General features: G+C 44.8%; 1 protein-coding gene across 1 annotated transcript; it reads right to left on the minus strand.

Moving 5' to 3' along the window:
• Positions 1-724: 724 nt before the first annotated feature.
• olfml2a (olfactomedin-like 2A) lies at positions 725-26,586 on the minus strand. The gene is made up of 8 exons (XM_072682539.1): positions 26,353-26,586; positions 9,384-9,647; positions 8,447-8,554; positions 7,679-7,858; positions 7,283-7,550; positions 4,105-4,398; positions 2,741-2,926; positions 725-2,113 (listed from the first exon to the last, which is right to left on the minus strand). The coding sequence occupies exons 1-8, from the start codon at positions 26,425-26,427 to the stop codon at positions 1,509-1,511; spliced, it is 1,980 nt and encodes a 659-aa protein (XP_072538640.1). The 5' UTR covers positions 26,428-26,586; the 3' UTR covers positions 725-1,508.
• Positions 26,587-27,105: the final 519 nt, after the last annotated feature.

The raw sequence follows: 27,105 nt of genomic DNA on the forward strand, positions 1-27,105 counted from the left end.
TAAGCTGGTCTTTGGCGGTCAAGGTGGTTGGACAGCTGGTTATCCAGGCAAAGACATACCTTACCAGCTCTTGACCAGCATTGTGTACGTTGCACTTGATTTTGGTCATTCTAGTCGACCAGCTTGGTGATGGTGGTCATGCTGGTGGATCAGCGTGGTCAAGCTTGGTCATACTGGTTGTCTAGCTTGGTCAGGCTGGGTCCTACTTGTAGGCCAGCTTAACTCAAACAAAAACACCAGCAGATTTTTTTAGCCTCGTTACTTGAAGCTTAAATAAACGGGAGAAAATGAAGGTAAATTATATCCATATTAAAATAAAGTGTTTAATGAATTCTGGGTTTTTGGATTTACAGATTTTACCACTTGGCTGTAGCTGCCTCATTTGCAGGAGTGAACTTCAAGCTTCGGCCCACTAGCACATTTCTGGTGCCCATCTAAATCAGCAGTCACTTCCTGGTCTTTATGCCAGAATGCCTTTGACCCTTTCTGGTCCTCTATACAGAACCGTTTTTAAAAAGCTTTAATCGGGAACCACCTACAAACACCTTCCTACCAATGCAAAGAACCCTTTAAGCTTCCAAATGATTCTCTAGGCTGACGTTTCTGAATAGCATCATTGCCTTTGATGAAAAACCTTTTTTTTAAATATAAAACTGTACTGTATTTTATTCCCTGAATTAAAACACCACTTCAGATCTCATTCCAGAACTCAGCCTCAGCATGGTGGTAATGGAGTGATCATTTATTTCAGCTTTTGTGCAGAAAAGCGTGGGACGTTTTCCCCTAACATGAGACATAGAAAACGGCAGATCTAAGAAAACTCATCCAGGAGTTTAAGTAAAGTTTTAAAATTACACCAAAAACAACACAGCGCTATATCCTTACTGATATAACAGGTTCTGAAAATATTTACAATGCAAAATGAATATTTTACAAAATTAATAGCTGAGTATAAATGAGGAATTTACATACAGCATCACACCCGATTTAATATAAGCACCATAGACGTTTTATATGGTACTGGTGTTGAGTGGGTTTATGGAAAAACAATGACATTCACAAAATAAACAACTTTTTTTTTACTTAATAAAAGCTAATAAAATGTTAGAGTTCGTAAAGGTGCATAATAATGTCATCCATAATAAAGACGTCTATTGGACGTATTTAGAGTTTAAGCAATTTTTAAGATGTTACTTTAAGATGATCTCTTTGGTCAATTCTTAAATTTTTTTAAATCTTGGTAGTTATTAATTATTTTTAAAAATGTCTTCCGAATATAAACCATATTTAAATGTTAACCTGAAACTGTGCTCATCTTCGTCAGTCATGCAGCTCCTTGAATTGTCCCCACACAGAAAGTCCAATGTAGTTTTAATCGGCTTTAGTTTGAAGTCAAAAGTGTCTTTAGTTGTAAATTTCCCTCCTATAAAACGTCCGATTTCAGGTCCTCAACAAAACAGAAAGTGATTGGATGGCATCGGTGGCATCAGCTGGCATCAGGAGCAAGCTCACTGGTCCACAAAGTGGATGTTATAAGTGACCTGGTGGCCATTGTCCCAGGCGTACAGCATCTTCTCTTTGGGGTTGTAGTCCACCTGGGTGACGAAAGCATACTCGTTGGTGAAGGGCAGTCTGGGCGTGGCCTCTGTGTTGGTGTGCGTGTCGTAGGCGTACGAAATCTCGCCCTCTTTCTGATTGTAATTGTCGACAGCGTAAAGAACGCCGCACACGATGAAGCAGTTCCCGTACGAGCTGCGCTTCAGGCCCGTCCTCCATGTGGTCTCCTTCTTCATGGACAGGTCGCCCGGGTCCAGCTTGCTGATGACGATGACCTCGTGCTGCGAGTAGTCGTAGTCCAGTGCCGGGTAGATCACCCACAGGCCGCTCTCGTCCACAGCGAAGTCGATATCGGAATGGCCGCGCCATTTCCACGGCGTGGTGTCCTCGTAGACCACATCGTGCAGGAGGGTCCAGGCCGCTACGTAGCGCATCCGCAGGTCGTATTTGATGATGTTCTTGGTGAAGGCTCGGTTGTAGTAGAAGGCGCCGTTGAAGACCACGTGACCCGTTCCTATCCAGTTGTACGGGAGCTTGTATAGGTTAGTCCAGCGGCCTAGGTTGGATAGAGATTAGTTAGTTAGATTTCTCTGGCAGTCAAAAGTTTGGGTACCGCTTGGGCCTAAGACTACCATGTAATGTGATACTTACTTTTTGCATCATATTATGTAAATCAGAATTTCATCCTTCATCTTCTCGTTTTGGTCCATCAGTGTTCTCTCACTACATTACCCAGAATGCATTACACAGATATGTGCTGGTATAGCATATGTGATATCTGATATCTAACTTTCTTGTACTGACGTCAGCTTTTTTTGCTTCCTTCTGCCAGCTAGCATCACAGACAAGCATTTTAAACAGCCTGTCCCCAAACTTCTGTCCTAAACTGCTTGTAGTTTTTTTTTTTTTTTAAAAAAGCTCCTCCCCCCTTCAGGATACATCATCAAAAGGAACATTCAACATTTTTAGGTCTGGAAAATCTCACTTTAGGAACTACTGCAGCACTGTAGTTGGGTGAAAGCAGGCATATTCACAACCGATTTCCTTGGATATGGCTATTTTTTTATATTTTGGCTGGAGTCTCCTTTCAAGTGGAAATAATCTGCTAAGCTTTTGTTAGCATTTATTTATTTATAAGCAGCTATTTGCTTATTACACTGGCCACGCTTGGTTTGGTTCCTACCTTGCTTGAAATTCTCCAGGTTGCGGAATTCCACCAGGTTGTTGCCGTAGTAGTAGTTGGTGACATAGATTTTGTTGTCCTTAGCAAGAGGGTCCTTCATCCAGGCCCCTTCGTTTCGGCCATAACTGTGGTGCTTCTCTGGCATCTCCACCGAGGCGATGGTGCCCTCACACTCCAGAGATTTACCTGGTGCACAAGAGTAGAGATGTTATGGAACCACTGAAGTATTTTACTTTCTCTTCTTCTCTGTTTATTGCAATCTCAAAACCGAGAATTATGACATAGACGTTCCTCAAATTAAAAAGTGATAATAGCTAATGTTTCAATAATGTTATTATTATTGTGAGTCTTTATTTTGATATCCACAGACATATCAGAACATTACCCAGACAGCAAGGTGGTGCTGATGTAGATTTTCCATCAGAATCATAATTTTAGTTCGAAATTTTGATATCAGTACTATGTTGGATCAGCAGTTAAGTATGGTTGGGGAGATCATGTGACAATTCACAGATAACTGCTGAGGTAAAGAGAAAATTGGCAAATATTGTGAATATTGGTGAATATTGGTAATACATATCTTTGGGTATTGTTGCCACAACTTTAACATTAGGCAACATTGCCTTTTGGTCAATAGACAATTTCCAAATGGGTTCCAATACCCATATTCTGACAATTGAACACACTATATATTTTAGAATATAGTGCATTTTAACATTGTGGGCACCAAAACAATAGGTTGTCACACAGCAACCATGTTTACTGGGTTGCTGCACGTATAACTAAGCAAACACACCAGTCAGCTGTAGCAGAGTGCAGAACCATCTTCATGGACAAGGGACATGATTTGCCTGATGTCCAAAAGGGCAGGATAATAGGGTACCGAGTGAAGGGTGGGAGCTGTTCCAGAGCTGTTGTAGTTAAGGTGTCCCGAGAATGGACTACCATTGATAGCAGAGGGGAGTGACGACTCCGGCGAGTGGTACAGAGCAATCAATGCTCCACTGTGGGGAAGCTAACCTCTATAATGAACACATTCCATCACCTAATACAGTTCATACCCTGACGTCTTGCTGGTGTCATCCCAGACAAGGAAGATTATTCCCACTTATGGGTAGGTGGTCATAATATTCTGATATGACGGTGTAGTATGTTTTTATTATGAGGCAATAAGCCATTATTTGGAGATTTTACCTCGGAATTTTGAATAGAGTCATTATTTTAACTCAAATTGTAAAAACAACATGACCTGGGATGTACTGCAGAAATGTGGACCATCTGGGCCTCCATAATAACCGCACTGGGAAACACTGCCATAGACTAAAAGAGGTCCACAGAGCAGGAGGAAGATGTGTGAATAGTACCTGCTTTGTTAGCGTTGACCTTCCCACCGCTGTCCTTGCTTTTCAGTCCCGGTGTGACGATGATGACCGGTTTCTCCGTGGCTGGGGTGGCCTGGGTGGAGGTCGTGGTGAAAAGCTCCTCAGCACTCACAGTTGTTGTTTGAGAGGCAGCTGTTGTTGTTTTTGTTGTTCTTGTGGCAACAGCTGTGGTAGTGGTCGTTGTCGTTGGCACCGGTGTTGCGGTGCCCTCGGCGGCTTCCAGGACGAGTTCAGAACCCTCGATCTGGTGGACGGTGTGGGTTTTGGCTGGGCTTTCTTCAAGCGTCAAGAGACAGGGGAGACAAGGGAGAAAGACAGGGAGGGAGATTACAACCCCGGGTTCAGTGTTTCACCCCAAGCGGGCGAGATTCCACAGCCGCACATCAAAAGACGCATTTATTATTAATGAGACGTCGCACTCGTAGTAACTTCCTGCATTGTAACCGAGTCTCTGGCTGCGATGTTTGGATTCGCCGCTCTCGGAGCGAGCCCGTTTCATGTCGGGCCATGCAAAACACATCCCCGTGAGACAATGTCAGGGGAGAGACCCTAATCTGAGCTCTCTCTTCCTGCGCTGTGGGGCTGTCTGGAACATTACCCATGAGCACATGGGGACAGGAGCGAGAGCCAGACGCAAATACAGCAGGTCTTACTACATGACCAGTCAAGTGGTCCTGCGAAGGAATCCAACTACAGTGCAACTGTCTAAGGCTGTCCAGGGCTTGCTAACTCCCCTCCCATGACCCATTATTTCCCCCTCACAGGTCACAGGTCTGTAAAAGAATTTCTGATTGAAACTTCAGTAATTGAGCTTGTTTGTTCCCATCTGCAGATTCGAACACCACCCCCACCCCCATCACCACCACCACCATCACCATCACATGGTCTTGGACTGGGAGGCTTTTGACATTGGAGCGCTGAAGCTGTGCTGGGATTTGAACTTATGACCTCCTCACACTTAATCAGCAGCAGTTAGACTGTAGGGCCACCCTAGAGCTGTGAAACTACACTCCATAAAAACACACCTCTCCAGCTCAACGCCAGCTCTTGGTAGCTGGTTTCAGATGAAAACCAGCTATGGTTAAAAAGCTGGTCATCCAGACAAAAAACATACCCCAGCTGGTTAACCAGCTCTTCACCAAAGTGTATGTTGCATTTGATTTTGGTCTTGCCGGTCATGCTGGTTGACCAGCTTGGCAATGCTAATAATGCTGTAGACCAGCTTGGCGATGCTAGTTATGCTAGTTGACCAGCCTGCTGCCTTTATTGGTTGTCTACCCTGGTCAGGTTTGTAGACCAGCTAAAGCATCAAACTTATACAAAAACATTCCCTATGCTGGTCAAAGGTTTAGATGGCCAGGCCAGCTTAACCACATTGACCATCTTGACCAGCTTGAGTTGGCCAGGCTAGTTTGTTTTTCAGACACAGAAATATACACGACTCCACAGCTCTGGAGTGGAGCGACTGTCTAACTGCCTGCTCAGAAACCTGTTACCAACACCCAGCCATCTATCAGGAGGGAGTCTGAGAATTGGAAGGCCTCCTCTCATGTGATAGGGGGCGCTCTCACCTGCAGATGGACTAAACTAAGTTAAGTATATTTAGAAGTTGCTCTGTAATCTGTTACTGCAGCAGTTTAAGTTGGGCTGACCATATTACATGTTTACAGTGTAATAATATAAAACAGAGCATAATATAATGTGATATAAAGCATATACATGTATATAAATATTATAATATGCTGAATTTCATCATGAAGTCCCAGAAAGAATGTAAAGCTGAGTGGGGGTAGGTCCTGTGAGTACTGATGACTAGGTTAGTCTTACTAACACACAGTCTGGACTACGCCACTGATTTTAAAGGTGACACAAAACAGTCACAACTCCCTAAGAATCCCCTTCAGAGCTGGAGAACAGGAACAGTGTGTAATAGGAGTCTAGAAGGGGCTCAAGACCACAATAAAGAGAAGCTCCATGAACATCAAGAGATGTTTGGAGTTTCTTCCAAAGAGACACCATGAATGCATTTTCAGCTGCATTTTGGAGCTGAAGGGAAGGGAAGCCCCCCTCCTGCTGCCTCCGAGCTCTTCTGCTGTTCACAATTACCGTTAACTGCTCTTACGAAGGGGGTAAGGAGTCTCTTTATGGACAGTATTTTACAGATCCGGCCTGTTTACAGCAGATTCGGGTGTAACGGAGGCTCGTAAATTACAGTAATAAAATGTTTCTCTCCACTTTCTGCTCCCACACCTCCCATCTCTGTTTACTGTGCGATACAGTGGGGGCTGTAATCTGCTGGCTGGCTTTGGAATGAAATCCTGAGTGTAGTGCGACTGGCACCGAGGAGCTGTTCTCCACAATCCTGCCAAAGCCCAAACAGCCTGGAAGCCTCTGTAATACGCAATATCCGTTATCAAAACAGAAGAAGTAATGAAGTGGTTTAGGTAATTTTCTGGAACAACAAAAGACTTGGCGTTATGTTTTTCAGCAGTTATGGAACCAAGGCTGCAGCGATGGTGTAACTGCAGGTGGATTTTATGAACCCTGCTAAATGATTTGCAGAAATTATAATGTGATAATTATTAAATTAATGACTAATACATGAACATTCTGTCTGGATGGTTCAAAGTCTGTACTTCAGAATTTTCTCTTTTTGTTTATGAGTCAAAGAATGACGGCGCAACTGTCTAAGTGCTGGTCGTGTCATTGGGAGATCGCACATTTGCCCTCTGAGTGTGAAGGATGCCTCTCCCTCTCCCCCCATCACTCTGTCAGCTGAGGTAACAGTACTGGTGGTTAGTGTTCTCCTCCAAGTGTGTTCAGCAACATAAGTGTTAATGAGGCCAGGATATTAGATGATGATCACCATCCCACCTCATCATCCCCACCTCATCCCAAAAGTACTGGATGGAGCTCCACCATCCATCATTCCAGAGAACACAGTTCATTCACTGCTCCAAGGCTCAATGCTGGGGGCTTTATACCCCTCTAGCCCACGCCTGGCATTAGGCAGCATGGTGTCAATAAGTTTATGTTGACTATCTGCTCCAGATGGTCCTATTCTATTGGCAGTACTTCTCTACAGGGACTAAACAAGCTGTGTGGGCATTAGCACATCTGTGCAACACTCCACAGACCTTCAGTATGAAGATCAACCCACCTCTATCTCCTCTCCCCACACTTTCCCCATCCGAGTCGTCTGTTCTGGTTGCTTTGTAGTAGGTGATTCCTCTGATGACCCCTGGCTGGTGACCCAAAGTCTTGGCCTTGGCAGTGGGGTCAGGCTTTGCAGGTTTGACCGCCTTGGCAGACAGCTCCTTTTTAGGCTTCACTGGTTTCTCTTTGGCTTGTTTGGGCGGAGCTTTGGCCACTGGAGTTTTCTTGTTGGGCGGTTTCGCTGCCTCCTTAGGCTTCTTATTTTCGGTGGCCTACAGAACATTGAATAAACGGATCAGTGTAAATATCTGACCTCCCAACAGATTTTGGTCACAAACATACACAGTTCATATGCCTGTGTATTTTTGTGTGTGTGTGTGTGTGTGTATATGTGTGTTACCTGGGCTTTGTTCTCTGTCGCAGAGTCTTTCTGCAGTAGCTGCAGTCCCAGGCTGGAGATTTCTTTCTTAATGCTGACCATAATGTCCGAGTAGTTTTCATACTTCTTCAGCTGATTGGACAGGTTCATCACACTGTCCCTGACAAAGTCATTCTCTCTACTCAGGTTCGTCTTTATCGTCTGCCAAAAAAAATAAACAGGGTACAAATTATAGGGGGGGGGGGGGGGGTTGGAGTGGAGGGAGTCTGCCCCACCTCAAGGAAGTTACCCCAAGAACTGTCAAACACACAAGGTTGGTGTTTCTAATAAAGTGGCCAGTGAATGGAAGTACAATGTGGGTGTTTCTAATAAAGTGGCCAGTGAATGGAAGTACAAGGTGGGTGTTTCTAATGAAGTTACCAGTGAGTGGACCTACAGTACAAAGTAGGTGTTTCTAGTAAAGTGGCCAGTGAATAGAAGTACAAGGTAGGGGTTTCCAATAAAGTGGCCAGTGAATGGAAGCACAAGGTGGGTATTTCTAATAAAGTGGCCAGTGAATGGAAGTACAAGGTGGGTGTTTCTAATAAAGTGGCCAGTGAGTGGACCTACAGCACAAGGGAGGTTTTTCCAATAAAGTGGCTAGTAAATGGGACCGTAAGTACAAGGTAGATGTTTCTAATAAAGTAGCCAAGTGAACCTGGGAATACTGCTTCATAAGAGTGTAATAAACAAATGTGTGTCTGTCTGTGTTATGAGCTCTCTATATAAGCGCTCACGTTCACTCCTTACCTCCTCCAGTGTGTTCATCTGGGCCACCACTTTATTCATGTACGCGTGAACCTTCATCAGATCCATACTGTACAACGTCCCCTCCAGTAGGTCCACCATGGAATGAAGCTACACACACACACACACACACACACACACACACATATACATACATACATCAATGCACACACGCCTTTGACTTTACAGTGAACCTATTATCAACAGTTGAACTTCCTTTTACAAATGCAGCTGCTCTTTTGAAATCCTGCTCAAGAGCATCCTGATCTTATCTGGAGATCCAGAGAGACACAACAAAGGAAACGTGAGGCAAATGTGAGTAACTTAAACCGGTTGGCTCTCTGTATGGGCTCCTTTAACGTATAAAACGCTTATATAAGGCAAATACCCTACATGTGTTTCCTCTTTATGGTGGCGTGCAGGGTTAGTCACATGGATGATCCTGAACATAGTTCATCTGTAACAAACCTGGGTGTAGCCTGGAATGTACAGAATTCATCTGTACGGCTTGTTTGTGTGTTTCAGATAAACCACAGCTATAACTATTATTCACTGCCTTCAGATACACAGGTTAAACTCACAGGAAGTTTAAAGTGGCCAATGAGTAGAAGCACGAGGTCGGGTTTCTAATAAAGTGTCCAGTGAGTGGCCAGTGAGTGGAAGCACAAGGTAGGGGTTTCTAATAAAGTGGCCAGTGAGTGGAAGCACAAGGTTGGTGTTTGTAATAAAGTGGCCAGTGGGTGGGAGCACAAGATTGGTGTTTCTAATAAAGTGGCCAGTGAGTGGAAGCACAAGGTCAGGGTTTCTAATAAAGTGGCCAGTGGGTGGGAGCACAAGATTGGTGTTTCTAATAAAGTGGCCAGTGAGTGGAAGCACAAGGTTGGTGTTTCTAATAAAGTGGCCAGTGAGTGGAATAAACCTGACCAATGGATGTATCTACCTTGAGCAGTTCAGGTGCTTGTTTCTTCAGTTTCTCCGTCCTCCACTCGTTCTCGCAGGGGTTGAGGGACGAAGGCGGGGCTGTGCAGGAGCATTTGCAGTCCGAGCCTGAGCTGACCGTTTCCACTGCATAGAAATCGTCCACCCGCAGCGTTCCGTCCCGAAGTCTTGCACATGCTTCTGCACTAAGTGGCCGCATCATACACTTACAGCGACAGTCTGAACCTTCTGACGTCATCCTCACCGGCTCCACATCCCCGAAAAGCTACCAGAGACAGAGAGATCATCTATAAAGCGATAGTTCAGCGCAACACAACCCTTAGTCAACCTACCAAGACATACTTGTTGTCAGAAGTTAGCTTCTTTAATTTTGCCTGAGGCTAATGTGACCAACAAGTAATGGAAGCTAATTCCCCATCAGTTAGCATGATGCTAACTGCAGGCCTAAATCCTCACTCTTCTCAAAGTATGAGGAGGTGTTCAGTAATCTCTTATACACTTGTTCATGTGGTTTCCGATACTGTATGGCTCACTCGTTATCCATAAACCATCTGAAAGTGAGGAACTGAAGTGTTTAGACTATCAGGACTGGTTTCTCAGACAGGAATTAAGCCTAGTGCTGGACTAGACTACTTTTTCTTCAGATGAAAAATCTCCATTCAGAAGGCTGTAGGGGCCTACTCAGCATTCTGAATGGAGGATTCTCATTTAAAGGAAATTGTTTAGCACTAGGCTTAATTCCTGTCTGGGAAACCGACCCCTTGAGTTTAAGGGGTTAAGAAGCATCAAAGGTTTAGTAGAGAGAGGAATCTGCAGTATTTGGGATTCTCTTTTGTTTTTCTTTGGTATTCTGGACATGAATCTGGGAATAGTTCCCGAAGCATTCCTCTGCTGATGCCCAAAACAAATCGCCACCATCGCCATTCCAGTCTGATTCTTTGAAGTCTTGCTTAACCCTTGCAGGCCATTATTGTTTGAAAATTCAAAATTATGAAATAACCTGATAAACTTGAACCCTGGAATCCCTTACTCATATATACACTATATGGACAAAAGTATTGGGACACCCGCTTATTCATTGTTTCTACTTTAATCAAGGGTATAAAAAGAGTTTATTCTGCTTATCCTGTTGAAGTAAATGTCTCTACTGTCCAGGGGAAAAGGCTTTCTACTAGATTTTGGAGGAGCATTGCTGTGAGGATTTGCTTGATTGCATTCAGTGACAAGAGCGATGGTGAGGTCAGTATGTTGGATGATCACCATCCCAGCACCATCATTTCAGAGAACTCAGCTCCACTGCTCCACAGCTCAATGCTGTGGGGCTATATACTGCAGAGAGTCCTATTCTATTGCCAATACTCTTCTACAGTGACTAGACAAGCTGTGTGTGTGCATTTGCACATCTGTCTCAACAATGGGTGCAACATAAAAGAAGTTCAATGCATTCATTAGAAGGGGCGTTCTCAAATATCTGGACAAATAGTGTATATATTAACTACTATTTAACTACTATTTTCACATATTTTGGTCATTTTTTAAAAACTGAACCAAATATAAAAAATGCTGTAAGTGCAAACTAATACAAGTATAAATATAGATGAAACTAACTGAAATATGAATGCAATCATAATTAATTATGCAATGAAATGTAATTAAATTCACATAGCCCCTAAAACAACAGCAATAAATCTGGATGTCTACGGCTCATGAAGTGTGACCTCAATTGCAAGGCTGGTCATAAACCTGACTCTACTTGACTTTGAAGGCCGCTGCCTGGCCTGGGAACGGCACGCAGTGGACATGGCAGATAATGGCTGTAAACCGTAAAACCTGACTCTTTCATCTTCAGCTTCAATCCTCACCCCCAAATCTCTCCACTCTCGCTTAGCCGTCACTTCAAAACAAATGGCCTGATTATCTACTATGCTTTTCTGGGCATGACCTCTGGAACTGACCCCTAAAGCCCTGTCGAGGTGATCAAACAGGAGGTTGTTGTGGAGGAGGCTTTGTGGTGTGCTGTGGTAACGAGGAATTACACTAAATTTCCACATAATTAAACGGTTACGATGTGAACAAAGTCATTCAGGCGTCTGAAGAGTTTAATGTTGTCTATTTAATTCTCTCACAGAACTTTCGATCACCATGGACACCAGAATGAATAAGTATATCATTTAAGGAAAGCTAAAGTATGTCCAGAAAATGTCCAAATATGTGTGGACACCCTTTCTAATAAGTGCATTCAGCTACTTTAAATTGCACCCGTTGCAACTGACACAAGGTGCCAATGCTCACTCACACAGCTTGTCTAGTCCCTGTAGAGAAGAAGTACTGCCAATAGATTAGGACTCTCTGGAGCAGATCAACATCATGAACCTATTGGACCATGCTGCCTAATGCCAGGTGTGGGCTAGAGGGGTATAAAATCCCCCCAGCACTGAGCTGTGGAGCAGTGGAAGAACTGTGTTCTCTGGAATGATGGTGGAGCTCCATCCAGTACCAGTGATGAGTGAACATCCTGACCTCACTAATGCTCTTGTCGCTGAATGCAATCAATAAAATCCTCACAGTAAGGTTCCTCCAAAATCTAGTAGAAAGTCTTCTTCTCTGGACAGTAGAGACAGTCACTCCAACAAAAACAGGATCAAATCTTTTTAATAGCCTTGATTTCAGAAGAAACAATGAACAAGCAGGTGTCCCAATACTTTTTTCAATATAGTGTAACTGGAACAGGAGGCCGTGTTGAGGTTGCTGAAGTATCCCTTTAACTGCTGACTGTCTGAAGCCTGGGTTAATCTCCTCTTGAGGAATGTGCTCCGGACCGAGCCTCGATCACCTCGTCATCACAGCAGTGCTTAAGCAGCCCTGACACACACGAGCCTTAGCCATGCCAGGAAATCTGTCTACAGGGCCGTTCCTAATGAACCCTGAATCCATTTGCTTAGGAGCGGAATGAGAGGGGCACTGGCAGCGGGCAAGAGAGATTCGGTAAATACTCTCTCTCTCTCTCTCTCTCTCTCTCTCTCTCTTTCTCTCTCTCCAGGTCACTCTCTCATTCTCTCACAGTCATTTCTGTACTTTGTCTTTTTCCTCTTGCCTCTCTGTCTCGCCCTCTTTTTCTGTCTCTCTCTCCATTCTCCCACTGTCTCTCTCTCTCCCCTATTTCTATATGTCCCTCTTTCTCTTTCTCTCTCTCTCTCTCTCTCTCTCTCTCTCTCTCTCTTTCTCTCTCTCACTTCCCTCTGTCCTAATATCTCTCTTTCTGTCTTTCTTTCTCTCTCTCTTCCCCCATCTTGTCCCTCTGTTTCTGCCTCTCTCTCCCACTTTCCTGTCCCTCTGTCCCTGGCTCTCTCTCCTCCCCTATTCTCTGCCTCACTGTCTCTTCTTTTTTCTCCCTTTCCTGTCCCTCTGTTCTCTGCTCGCTCTCATTTGCCCTATTCTCTCTCTCTCTCTCTCTCTCCGTCTCTTTCTCTCTCATCTCATGTCCTTCTGTCTCTCTCCACCTTCCCTCTCCTCTCTCTCTCTCTCTCTCTCTCTCTCTCTCTCTCTCTCTCTCTATCTATCTCCATCTGGTAGGCATTATGACCTCCGTGACGGCTAGCTCGGCGTTTACTGTCTTTTTGAAGCGAGCCCTGCAGGAACTAAACACTTTTTCCTGTAAAGGTCAGATCATCTGAACCCGTCCTTCAGTAACGTCTCCCACACAGCTACGTTTCCACCGACTCGCGTGAGACCAGGTACGCCCGTGTACGATCCTCCAAAGCCTTGATTGGGCTGATATGAAGGTCCATAAAAGCCAGGTGTTGGTGAAGGGAAAGCTGCCCGAGTGCAGAACAGCGTCCGGCAGGATGAGAGCCATATGAGCTTCAAAGCCGAGCGGCTCTCTGCCTCACCGTTACCCTGTAACCCACTGACACCCACGGTAGCTTCAGAACGAGCAGCACTCAGAGAAGTGATTAAAGTTTACGCAGTGTGGAGACCCGCTGTGCCCAACGGGCTGACACTTTCCTTTAGGTTTAACTGTTATGAGGGCGGCTGGACATGAGATGACATCACCTGATCAACCTGATTCCTGTGAACATCCTGTTTCTTCATTCACAAGAAACTTGTCCTGTACAATAAAATGCTGGGGGTCTTTGTATCCCTATATATCCCTTTATAGCCCACACCTGGCATTAGGCAGCATGGAGCAAACAGGGTCATGTTTATCTGCTCCAGAGAGCTCTTATTCTATTGGCAGTACTTCTCTCCAGGGACTAGACAAGCTGTGTGTGTATGTGTGTGTGCATTTGCACATCTGTGTCAGCAATGGGTGCGACTTAAAATAGCTGAATGCATTCATTAGAAGGGGTGTCCACAAACATTTGGACACATAGTGTATAAGCACTGCAGAGCTGTAGGATTGTGATCCTGCTGTGGAGAAACGTCACTGAGTGCAGGACCCGTACCACCTCGTGCTCTATGCTCTCCTGCTCCTGACTCAGAAGCATGGCCCCAGGCCCTCAGGTCGTCAGTCCAGAGGGCTTTAGGCTGTCAACTTTCTCCCCTGAGATTTAGAGATCTGTGAACAGTCCCAGGCCGGGCCGCATGTGGAAGTGGTTACGGCCAGTGAAAGAATTCCGCATTTTAGAGATTCTTCACTGTAAGATCGAGACGTCCGTTTTGTCTGATCTCGCCGGTGCCACGTAGGACTGCATATGTGTGTCTTGTCAGTTTAGGCGTTGGCTTTTCAGTCACATCTGATATTGCAGTTCTACAGATATCAAAATTTTACACATCAGTACAAAGCAGCTGTGGCCATTTCTGGAGGGCCACAGTTTTGTGCTTTTGCTGCTCAAGCATTACCTGGTTCATCTCACCTGTTAATTACCAGGTCTAGTAGGTCCGAAATCAGCTATGACCTCCGTTACCCACCCCTGGTCTAAAGCCATTAGAGATACAGAACAGACACATGCTAAAGGTTTGGTACCTCATAGAGTAGAAGATCAATGAGCATCATGAAGCCCATGACCCCGTCGCTGGTTCACCGACTGTCCTTCCTTAGAGCACTATTAGTAGGTACTGACCACTGCATACCGGGGACCCCCCACAAGACCTGCCTGACGTTTTGGAGATGTCCTGACCCAGTCGTCTAGAAGTTCAGTTTGGCTTCTTTTCCACTGCAGGGCTGGTTCTATGTTCTATGTGAACACGGTTGTAAGCAACATGTACTTAGGGCCACAAATGTACCGGACCGGGCACACGCACATTACGAGGCGAGCTCTGATTGGTTCAGCGGACAGACGAAGGCACTGCCATGGCCTGAGGCTAGATGGTTCGAATCCCAGGTCACTCTGCCTGCCATCAGCAGCCGTAGCCTGAGAGAGCACAATAGGACTTGCATTCTCTAGATGGGAAGATGGCTCTCGCTCTCTCACCACATGACATTAGTGTGATTCTGCCGAGCGTGTTGATTGGTTGCCTGCTGGCGTTGCATCGGCGCCAGTTCAAAAAGAGGAGGTGGATTGTTATGCATGTACCGGAGGAGGCAATCCTCACCCTCACAGTGTCGGTGGCATTACATGTGATAGGGGGAGAGTACAGACAGTATAAAAAGTCCGGAGGATATTAAATCCGTTTTTAATGATGCCTTAAGGACTGTGTGTCATAAAAGCATGAAAGCGCACGTCAGCCGTGACAACAGCACTGTTTCACGCAGACTTTTAAAATTAGCTTTTAGCGTGCAGTGGAGAAATGATCTAATCGCCTCGCTGAGAGGTCAGAGATACCAGTAAGATCTCTCATTAAATCGGATTAGACCCAATCCCGCAGCCACGGTTAATCACAGTCCTCCATGACAACCTCACAGTGTGGTCGGAAGGCCGCCGGAAGAGGAAGAGTTTAATCCAGCCTCGCTGTTCTTTTGTGCGCGAGCAGCGTGTGAGCAGTAACTCTCCAGCACTTTCTCTCTTTTCCAGCAGCACACAAAGGCCACTCTTCTTCACAAGCTAATTAGGTGAATAGTGCCCTAACACACACTAACTCACTCGCGCAGACATCAGGGCCTGGTGAGTTTTGACAATAGCACTGCTTGTTAACCTGAATGAATGAGTCAGTGTTATGATCATTTTGGTCAAGTGCATGAATTGGCTGCTGTTTTGGTCTCCACTGCTCTTTCAGAAGTCCACAGAACTGCTCTGTGTGCTCAGACGGAGGAGGAAGATCTCAGAGATTAGCATTATTGGCTTAAACATCAAGAACACATCATTTATAAGCGCATTAGACGACAGTCAGATCTGACCACACAGCCAGACTGGACGGAATGTGTTGATGTATTTGGCAATAACACATGGGTGACAGGGCTGTGATCGATACTGGGGTTAACAATATACTGCGATACTATAAGCAAGCTTATGTACTGTGATTTTTTTTAAATCTAAGTCTAAGTAAGAGAAATGTTTTTATCCAATCAGAACAGCAGGATCTGAAGACAACACTGCTCTCTAGTGGTCGAGGTTTAAACACAACACTAAATGAACCACTGTCTGCCTTTAATCCTTGCATGGATACTAGGGGTGTAACGGTACATATATCAGATGATTTGGTGCATGTAGTCGTACGGAGAATACACTCCGGTCTGCATTATTAGGGCCCATGTGGCAACATGCCACCCAGATACCTTAGCTGTTGGATTTGGATTTTGTGGGAACTGCAGTGGTTTAGGTGTATAGCTTTGGTAACTGTAGTCTTGTTTGCCCCCTCACCCCTTCCCCCGGCATATTTTTCTACATTTCAAAGTTCTTAGTTGCATATTACTTAACACACACAGTGCAAAAAACTGGTCAGGCATTGGCATTGTCTCTCTAAAGCAAAGCAACCACGAGTCTAGCGCCTCTGCTGGCTGGTTGCGCACATTAGCACATATGAAGCCAGCCACTGCTTCTTTTCCAACTGCCACTGATCCACCCAGAGCCCGGTATACTGTGTCTTGATGAATTTGACATTAAACCATGTTTTTTTTTTCACTGACATGAATAAATTATTGTTATTATAGTGATATTACTGTTGTATTAAATATAGAGAATAGATCAACAATAGAACAGTCAAAGTTAAGGGGGGTAATTATTATGATATAATGATATACAATTTCCCCATAACACCCCTCCCTCTCAAGAGAAGGGAAGGCCAGAAATGTAAATGAAGTAAACAGGCCTCAGTGACGAGCTACATTAACACAAACACATTTGTTGTTTTGGAATCTGTTCTGTCACCTGTCTGTCCCTAACTGTACCAACATACTGTCCAGCAGACCACCCAGGGGTCGTCTGACATACAGTGATAAAACTGTCAGCTTTCCAGACTAATCTGACATGCGGTCAGGATGTGCCTGTTGCCTAAACCAGCACTGAAGCCCTAGCTCTCATAACAAGGGAACACATTAGACAAATATGGGCTTCTATAGGGACGTTTGGTTGATTTAGGCATGCTGACTGTTGAGCCTCTAGTGCTTCCAGTGCTTCCAGTGCTTCCAGTGCTTGTGTACACTAATGCCTGTCTATAGTCGCCCCTAAGTTGTTAATATGGAAGCTTATTTCCTGCATATAAAAAAATAACCATGTTTATGGAGTCAGAAGAAAATAAGAAAGAGCTGGTTCTGACTTCTTTGACTTCCTTTAACATGTCCAAATGTTTGTGGACACCCCTTCTAATGAATGGCTGGCACAGATGTGCAAATGCACACACACACAGCTTGTCTAGTCCTTTTAGAGTCGACTGCTAATAGAATAGGACTCTCTGGAGCAGATAAACATGGTTGATGTGGTGCAACGGATAACACCACTACCTGCCTGTGAGCCGTCACATCATGTGGGAGACTGAGGTTCTGTAATGTGAGCAACCTTGTAAGTCGCTCTGGGAAAGCGTATCGGCTAATTGCCAGCTACATTAATGAGCCTTTTGGCACCATGCCTAATACCAGGCGTGGACTAATCCAACTATCCAACATCCTGAACTCACTAACGCTCTTGTTGCTGATTCTAATCAAATCCTCACAGCAATGCTTCTCCACAATCTAGTACAGAAAAGTCTTCTTCCCTGGACGGTAGAGACAGTTACTCCAACAAAAACAGAATCAAGTCTTTTTTAATAGCCTAAATTTTAAAAGTAAGGCGTCCGAATACTTTTGTAAATTTATAAGTGTATAAATTAGTATTAGTATCTCATGGTTGTGACTCTCAGTCTTATGATTATGACTGACCCATCATAGCACCCTCACTACAAGATTTCAAATTACACTTACAAACTAATGTCCCAACCAATGATTCCGTCTCTCAGGACCTTTTTAAAACCCCTATATGAAAGCAAACTGGGACTTATGGAGCAGGAACCTTCTGGAACGTTCCTCAAGGACCAAAACTGAAAAACACTGAACTGAACAAGGTTAAAACAACTTTAGGCACATCTTCATCTCCAGGGTCACCAGAGATAACAGTGTGTATCAGAGAACACAGCCCCTCTACACAGACTAGCAGCAGGCTTTTCCTCAGGCCTGCAGTACATAACAGAGCTAACCTCAAGGCTGTCACCCACACACACACCTTGGTATTCCAGTCTTTGTGGGGGTTTCCACTAAAGGGTGGTTCCTGGTGTCAATTACAGAAGCTAAATAATGCTATACTTCAATATCCACATCTGTTGTAACTTATCATCTTATTGCCCCATCAGAACAAAATGGCCATGTTTTCATCATCCGGGAGACATTTAGTCCCCACAAGGACACACAAACAAACACACACACATACATACGCACACGCCATTAAGCCAGGAGTGTCAATTACCCCTGAACTAGCTTAGCACACACTCGTTGATTTTGGGGGTACACCACCACATTCCTGCAGAGCTTGTTTATGTGTCATGGCTCTCTTCTGTCCATCTGTCCTTTCACCAAGCCCAGCTGAGAGACATTGCAGCCGGGCCAAAGAAGAAGAGCGGTTCAAATATAACAGAATCGGATCCTCCACGTTTATTCTGATGGTGTCTGATCGCAGCCCCAGATCCGGTCTGGCTCTTCACCCCGCCAGAGAAAAACCCGTTAGAGTGGCGTCTCGCTTATTGCCAGTTATTCCTAACCGCTGCTTATGATTCATGCAGGCACAGAAGCAGTGGCTTATCGTCTTCAGCATGTTTTGGTTCGTGCTTATCTTCCCCTCAAGATGCTGGGATATATCTTGGAAGCTAAAGCACAACGCTCTGGTCTCTGCAGATCCAGAATCACAGGTTGAAAATGAACTGCTCTTTTGCATCCAGTATGAGGAACAGGGTCTTCAGGGTAGGCTACAACCTGTTCCTCCATGTTCCTTCCTAACCATTTAAAGTAGTGGTGGTATGTTGGTATCGATGGGTATCAGGATCTGGATGATATCGGCCCAAAGATGGTGCTATAAATATTATAGATAAAAATGACAAAAGTATTAGGACACCTTTCTTCTGAAATCAAGGGTAAGGAATTGATCCTGCTTGTGTTGGAGTAACTGTCTCTACTGTCCAGAGAAGAAGAAAAGCTTTCTACTAGATTCTGGAGGAGAATTGCTGTGAGGATTTGATGGGCCTTAGTGAGGTCTCTAAGATGTTGGATAGATGATCACCACCCCACCTCTTCATCCCCCAACCCCTTCAACTCATCCCAAAAGTACTGGATGGACCTCCACCATCATCATATTCCAGAGAACATGGTTAGTTCCACTGCTCCACAGCTCAATGCTGGGGGGCGTTATACCCCTCTAGCCCACGCCTGGCATTAGGCAGCATGGAGCCAATAGGTTCATGTTTACTGTCTGCTCCGGAGAGTCCTATTCTATTGGCAGTACTGCTCTACAGGGACTAGACAAGCCGATGTGTGTGCATTTGCACGTCTGTGTCAGCAATGGGTTTAACCTAAAGTAGCTTAATGCATTTTTGATGGTTTAGCTGGTCTACAAGCACTAGCACAGTCAGCCTGACCAGGCTAGACAAGCGGTATGACCCAGGCCAACCAAGCTGGTTGACCAGCATAACCAGTATGACCAAACTCGAATGCAATATACACTATGCTGGTCAACAGCTGGCTGACCAGCTAGCTTACCAGTATAGGGCATGTCTTCATCTTCCATTACGTTTTAGCTTCGGACACCGCAGACACGCCTGGGCTGACTGACCGCCACGCAGACACACATATACTGGACCATAGCTTTAAATGGTGAATCTAAAGAGAACAGGTTGTACCCTGACCATCTGCAAGCAGTCTAATCTCGCAGCGAGACACAAACTTCTCCCGACCGTCAGCTCCTGCGGCAGCCCACAGGCTAAAATAGCTGCTGGATGTTCAGCAGAGGTTAGCCGTAGTGCTAGCGCAGAGCCAGCGTCCATTCGCCACATAACTGACACAGCTCCAGCAGATTTAGAGCGCAGGAGTGCCCAGGATCACAGCGTGGCTCTCTCTCTCACACACACACACACACACACATGCTACTCAGTATCTCAGTTAGGGATTGCTGACCCCGGGCAGCATTCTGAGGTTCAGTGGTGATATTTTCTCAGAACAAATATATGAGGGCCCTCAGAGGCCTGGACGTGCTCCATGGTCACTGAAGTAACCGTTCACAGAGGGTCAAACACAACCCAGATGTATGTCCTTCAGTGCAGTAGCAGATTTAATTCTGTGAGGAGAGTGTGTGTGTGTGTGTGTGTGTGTGTTTATGCGGTGCTGTAAACACACACTGAGAGATCAGGAGGGGAACACGGCGTCAGGTGATACTCTTCTCTCTGTTCTACCTGCCTGATCAATCCCAGTTCAGACCAGTGAGCTTTACTGGTGTGACCATATTTAGTTACAGTATCACTACTGGTGCAGCTTTAGGGGGGGCCATGGGGGACGAGGGAGGGGGGGCATGTCCTCCACTGTGAGATCATCTTGAGTTCCTGTCTTTCCTTCCTCCTCTCTTTCATCCTGTCTTTTTTCATCCTCTCTCACTTTCTCTTGTTTCTTCATCTCCTCTCTCTCTCTCTCTCTCTCTCTCTCTATTTTCTACCCTCTCTCGTCCACTCTCTCCCTCTGTCCTCACTCTCTTCTCCATTTCCTCTCTTCCTCTGTCGCCTCATCTCTGTCTTTATCTCTCTCTTTTCTCCCTCTTTCTTTCTTTCTCTCTTTCCCTTTGCCTCTTTTTTTTCTTTCATTTCTTCCCTCACTCCCTCTGCCTCTCTCTCTCCCTTTCTTTCTTCCTCTCTCTCTCTCCCTTCTCCTTGTGTCCCTCTGCCTCTCCCTCTTTCTTCCCTTTCTCTCTCCGCCTCTTTCTTTCTTCTAATATCTCTCTCCTTCTCCCTTTCTCTCTCTCTCTCTCTCTCTCTCTCTCTCTTTCTGTTCTTAGCTTCTCTTTCTTCCCTCACTCCCTCTGCCTCTCTCTCTCCCTTTCTTTCTTCCTCTCTCTCTCTCTCTCTCTCGCTCTCTCTCTCTCTCTTCTCCCGGTGTCCCTCTGCCTCTCTTTCTTTGTTCTAATATCTCTCTCTTTCTGCCTGTCTCTCTCTTCCTCTCTCTCTCTTTCCCTCTCTCTCTTTCCCTCTTTCTCTCTGCTTCTCTCTCTCTTACTCCATTTCTCTCTCTGTCTCTCTATTTTTATTCCCTCTCCTCTCTCTCTCCCTCTCTGCCTCTCTCTTTTTATTCCCTCTCATTTCTCTCTCTCTTTCTCATCCCTCCACTCTTCCACCTCCCCATCTCTCTCTCTCTCTCTCTCTCTCTCTCTCTCTCTCTCTCTCTGCACTGTGTTCTTAGCCTCTCTTGAGGGCCGCCGGTTGTTTTCCGCTCTAACGTGGGTCAGGTGCGTTCGTCTGTTCCCACATCCCTCCCTCCCTCTGTGAGTCCTGCGCTGACGGACACTAAGCTCCGAGCGCTCTGCTCGGCCAGTACAGCACAGCTAGGTTAGTGAATGATGGTCAGTGAGTGAGGCTGATTTCTCTGCTCTATCTCCCTCTATCTGAGAGTGCTTACTTTGGCCGCTCTGCAGCGCTGGATGTAGCAACTGATAATTTCCAAATAAACCGATTCTGCTGAAATTTGGGATGGGAGAGCAGCCAGCCTGGAAGAGGAGTCAGGTGTTTAGCCAAAACACACACACTGTCTGATTACCGCAGTGACGTTAGGCTGAGAAAAGACACGGAGCATTTAAGAGCCAGACCAGGAGAGATCAGACTATCCCTGAGTTTCTGGAATAAGAGAATTTCACACAGCCTGTACTCACTGCCAGAAAACCAAGAATTCTTCAAGTTGTGATGTCACAACCAGGAACTCATTTGCATATAGCCATCTGTGGGGTCAAAAGCACTGTAGCCATTTGTGTTAAAGCTGTGATGACATAACCATAAACAGATTTACATATGGCCACCTGTTCAGAAAAGTGCTCCGTAGACTCTTGTGGTAAAGTTGTGATGTCATAACCATGAACACATTCACTTAAGGGCACATACAGTTTTTTCTCTCAACTGGGCAAATATAAAATGCAAGACAAATACATAAGACAGGCCCTTTAATATGTTGAATTAATGCTTTGTCTTATTTTATTTTTTTAAATAAACATGTTTAGGGTTTAATATGATTACAAACAAGATAAAGGAAGCATTAAAAAAAGTGTCCCCAAACTTTTGAGGTGTAGCAGTAGAGGGTGGAGGGTGGTGTAGTTCAGGGCGTTTGTCCACACTCACACTTGATAACGCAATTAGGGCAGAAATACCATAACTATCGATTGCAATGAGGGTAAAGATCATTCAAACTCTTGCACACACACACACACACACCATCAGTGTGTGTGAGAGGGCAGGGTGTGTGATGGTGTGGGAGAGGCAGACGTGCTCCTGAGGGCCACAGCTGTGTAAGCAGAACTATATTGTTTTTAACCCCAGAGGAGCCGCTCTCCTCCAGTTACAGCCGGTGGGCTCCCGGCCCAATACACACTCACACCCCCCCCCCAATCAAAGTGAGGATCATGGTAAATGTCATGCCTTTCTGCACCGGCTGCTGTGGAGCATGTTCTAGGACTTTGTTGAGAGACTGTCTCTGGCAGGATCAGAGACCCTGGCTCCACACGGGCTGCAAACGGAAGGCTGTTTAATACGGACCAGCCTGAAATCAGATGAACATGAGATGCTGAAACACTGAGTTTCCTCTGAGGAACGGAGGTACATGAGACCTTGCACCTTTCAGTGTCACACTTTCATCCCCTCACCCCCCTTCAGGTCTCTCCACCCCTCTAACTTTCACAGTTAGCTAGAGGTTACGGAGGACATTGTGAAGGTAGTTCTATATTAAGGCCTGCTGGCTAACCACTATACGAGCTTTGCCATTAGCTGACTTTGTGTGGATCAGTAACCTACACGTGTTTCCATGGCAATGCCACACCACTTTCAAAGGTTACACCATACTTGTTTCAATAATGATGCTACTACACCCATTTCCGGTGCAATGCAACATCCATTTCAGACTGTACTCATTACTATGGTCACATTACACCTGTTTCCATGGTTACACTAGACCCATTGCAATGGTTACACTACACTCATTTCAATGGTCAGAGCTGACACGTTTCCATGGTTACACCACACCCATTTCTATGGTTACACTTCCCCCCATTTCCATGGTCACACTATACCCATTTCCATGGTCACACTACACCTATTTCCATGGTTACACTATACCCATTTCCATGGTTGTACTACAGCCATTTCCATAGTTACACTACACCCATTTCCATGATCACAGGTGACACGTTTCCATGGTTACACCACACCCATTTCTATGGTTACCCTGCCTCCCATGTCCATGGTCACACTACACCTATTTCCATGGTTGCACTACAGCCATTTCCATGGTTACACTACACTAATTTCCATGGTTACACAACACTCATTCCAATGGTCACAACTGACACGTTTCAATGGTTACAATACATCCATTTCCATACTTATGTAACCTCATAGTGTCGCTCTCACTTCTGAAACCAAACCTTCACCTTTATGCTACAACGTAACAGCAACAGTCTTCTGACAGGGCTTAAACTGAGCCAACCTGCATCAACAGGTTGAGCTGATCAGTAAACTAAAACCACATGTAGCTGCTCAGGGATCTTTCTGAAGAACAAAACAGTCCGCAGCAGATATACGTATTATATTGTATATATATATATATATATATATATATATATATATATATATAGAGAGAGAGAGAGAGAGAGAGAGACTCTTTTATCTAGAGAAAGTGTTCCACTAGAAAATTTGCATTCATCCACAAGAGCATTAGTGGGGTCAGGTGTGGGTTTCTGTAGGACTTGGCTGTTCTACACTTCTTTTAATTGCAATTGCAATAAACCATCTATTTATTTATGGATTCATGGGTTCCTCTGTCTGCCTGTCTGTCTATCTGTCCTCCTGTCTGTCTGTCTGTCTGCCTGTCTGCCTGTCTGCCTGTCTGTCTAATCAACCCAAAAGTAACAGGTCTGGTGCTGAACTCTACTCCCTGAGGCCTGATGTTATAAGGCCGACGTAATTCAAAGAAATGAACTGCTCGTTTGTTGGCACGCAAACTGTGTCCAAGCACAAAAATCTGCACTTCCAGTCTCTCTGAAGGATTAAAGCTTGGAAACGTGAGGAGTGAAAGAGTGCTCTCGTGGAGGGACGCGTGCCAGGCTCTGTCCTCTGCCTGTGTGAACGGAACGTGTGAGAAAGCTCATTTCAGGAGTGCCATCTGATCCTTCAGAGACATTTCCCTCTAGCAATTAGACCACACAAGCCCATATCTGTCCCTCCACCCCACTCTCTCTCTCTCCACCTTATAGTGTGTCTATGTCCGCTCTGAATTCACTGCTAGATTAACCCCCTAAATCCTAAAACCAGCTTTACACAGTGAAACATTACATGTCCAAATGTTTGTGGACACCCCTTCTAATAAATGCAATCAGCTGCTTTGCACAAATGTGCAAATGTACACACACAGCTTGTTTAACCTCTGTAGAGAAGTGCTGCCAATAGAATAGGACCCTCTGGAGCAGATAGTAAACATTAACCAATTGGCACCATGCTGCCTAATGGCTGGCATGGGCTAGAGGGGTGTGGGTACTCCATCCAGTAATTTTGGAATCAGTTGGGGAGTTGGGAATGATGTGGTGATCCTCCAACATCCTGCTCCTCACTAACGCTCTTGTCGCTGAATGCAATCTATCAAATCCTCACAGCAATTCTCTTCCAAAATATAGTAGAATGCCTTCCCTAGACAGTAGAGCAGGATAAACTTATTTTAACACCCTTGGTTTTAGAAGAATCAGTAAATGAGGAGCAGGTGTCCCAATACTTTTGTCAACATAGCCAGACCTCCTGATATTGCTAACATTAGTTTATTTTAAATGTTCTGCACTTCTCCGACTGGGTCAGAACATCTCCAAAACATCAGACTGGTCTACAGTTGAATTTGTGTGGGGATGCCACCACGTACAGTCTTCCTCAGGGTCTCTTTTTGGGGCCACTCATCGGCTCCTCACTCTCTTCACTACTTACAGTTACATACATATTAGTCTCAGACGGGTTATACGACTACAGTCTAAAAATAAAGTAGATGAAGTGACTCACTGCTAAACCTCATTTACAGAGGGTTAGGCCCCTCAGCAGGGGCTCGTTAAATCAGGTGCACTTTGTCAAAGAGAAGGAAAAATGTGAGCATGAACAGCATGAAAATCATAAGCGTCCCTTTCAGAATTCAATAACGCAGATGACAGAGAGCTTAACATTTCCCAATCCCACTGCAAGGTTTCAAAATCCCAAATCCAAAATTCTTCACAGTTCACACACATTCCCACTGTGTTCTATCCAATAAACACGCACACACACACACACACACACACACACACACACATCATAAAAGCCATAACAGTTATTAGGCTGCAGGTCTGCCTGCCTGGCCCCAGGATGAGGACAAACACACATAATACTGCGAGCAGTGTGTTTACTGTCTGAGCCAGCACAACACACTCTGATCATGATGATCAGGGTGAGCAGGCCTCTGACTGTCCTCTCCAAATCACATTTACTCACATTTAACCCTTTAGACTGCGGTAGGCCTGTATGTGGGCAAACACCTCAAACAAGGAGCTATGTATTATATATGTATAAAATAATTACTGAATAATTCATACCTACATAAACATTTACAGTTACTGAATAATTAGAAGGTAGTGAATAACTGGTAGTTACTGAATAATGACTAATTAATCAATAATGGGTAGATATTAATTCATGAGTACTTATCGAATGATTGGCATGTACTGAACAATTACTACTTAATGAGTAATTATTAGTAGAAGTTAATAATTTATTAATGAGTAGATACAATTTATGAATATTTGAATAATAATACTTAATGATAATTGGTAATGAGCAACGACTACTTACTGAATAATCAGTAGGTACTAAATAAAATGTATGAAATAATTAGTAGGTATTGAATTAAAGGTACTGAATAATGAATATGTACTGAATAAAAGGTACTGAATAATAAGTAGGTACTGAATATCAGAATAATTAGCAGATACTGAATATAAAGTTACTGAATAATTACTACTTCTTGAATAACTGGTACTTACTGAATAATTTGTACTTCTTGAATAATTAGTAGGTACTGAATAAAATTAGGTACAGAATAACTCCTATTCTAATAACTGGTAATTACTGAATAGTATGAGTTTAAATTAAAACTAAAAAATAAGGCCTGGGTTCAAGGGGGGAAGAAACATGCAAATGAAAAGTCAAAGGGGTATAAAGTAAACACACTGATGCACGTGCACCAGCATGCACAGATGCAGTATTTAAACGCGATGCTGGAGTTGCATGCTTCATCACAAGAGCCTCACCCTGCAGAAAGTTGCAAGACTAACACACACACACACACACACACACACACACACAGCTAAAGTCCATCCTCTTACCTTACTGATAGCGACAGCATGCTGGGTGAGCGCGAGCACGCACGCGCACGCGATGATATTCCTGTATATCCACATTTTGCCCAAAGAAGAGTGATTGTGTGTGTGTGTGAGCTGCAGTCTGCAGTCCGGCGACTCTCACACTCACACTCTCACACTGCCATGACAGAAGGGCGCCTGTGTGTGCGCGCTTGTGTGTGCGCGCGCGTGTACAGTGCGCGATCTGCACCCTGCGAGACCAACAACCCACGCCCATTTGATGCACTTCTCCTTCAGGACACGCCCATTGCACGATGCCTTCCCTCCCTCCAAACACAAGCTTCTACAAGACCATTGTTATAAGACTGCACAGGACACGCCCACCGTGTTGTTGGGTATGGAGGTGATTCTGAGAGCGTGCTTCACTTGTTTACTTTCTAGTCAAGAACTTGGAAAAATGGGACCCCCAACAACGACAAGACTGCAAGATCTGCAAGACCACCAGAACAGCAGCTAAAATCAAACCAGCTCCACCAAAGCATCCACAGATGCCTGTGTCCAGAGCACTGAGAAAAGCAACCTTCCATCAGTTTAAAAGATTTCTACCTGAAGACACACCCCCTACAGGATCCACCTGTTAGAAGACAGGTGCAGGACAGGGTCCACCTCCCTAAAGACACGCCCACTATAGGATCCACCTGTATGAAGACACACCCCCTACAGGATCCACCTGTTAGAAGACAGGTGCAGGACAGGATCCACCTCCCTAAAGACACG

This window comes from Salminus brasiliensis, chromosome 6 (assembly GCF_030463535.1).
Source record: "Salminus brasiliensis chromosome 6, fSalBra1.hap2, whole genome shotgun sequence".
NCBI lineage: Eukaryota > Metazoa > Chordata > Actinopteri > Characiformes > Bryconidae > Salminus > Salminus brasiliensis.

What these genes read in the sequence shown, in the direction of transcription:
- olfml2a (XM_072682539.1), bottom strand. Translation starts at nt 26,427, where the DNA reads ATGTGGATATACAGGAATATCATCGCGTGCGCGTGCGTGCTCGCGCTC. An exon ending in AGATGAACACACTGGAGGAG is followed by an intron (nt 7,859 to 8,446) that starts GTAAGGAGTGAA and finishes TTTTTTTGGCAG; the next exon opens with ACGATAAAGACGAACCTGAG. An exon ending in GGTCAACGCTAACAAAGCAG is followed by an intron (nt 2,927 to 4,104) that starts GTACTATTCACA and finishes CTTGTGCACCAG; the next exon opens with GTAAATCTCTGGAGTGTGAG.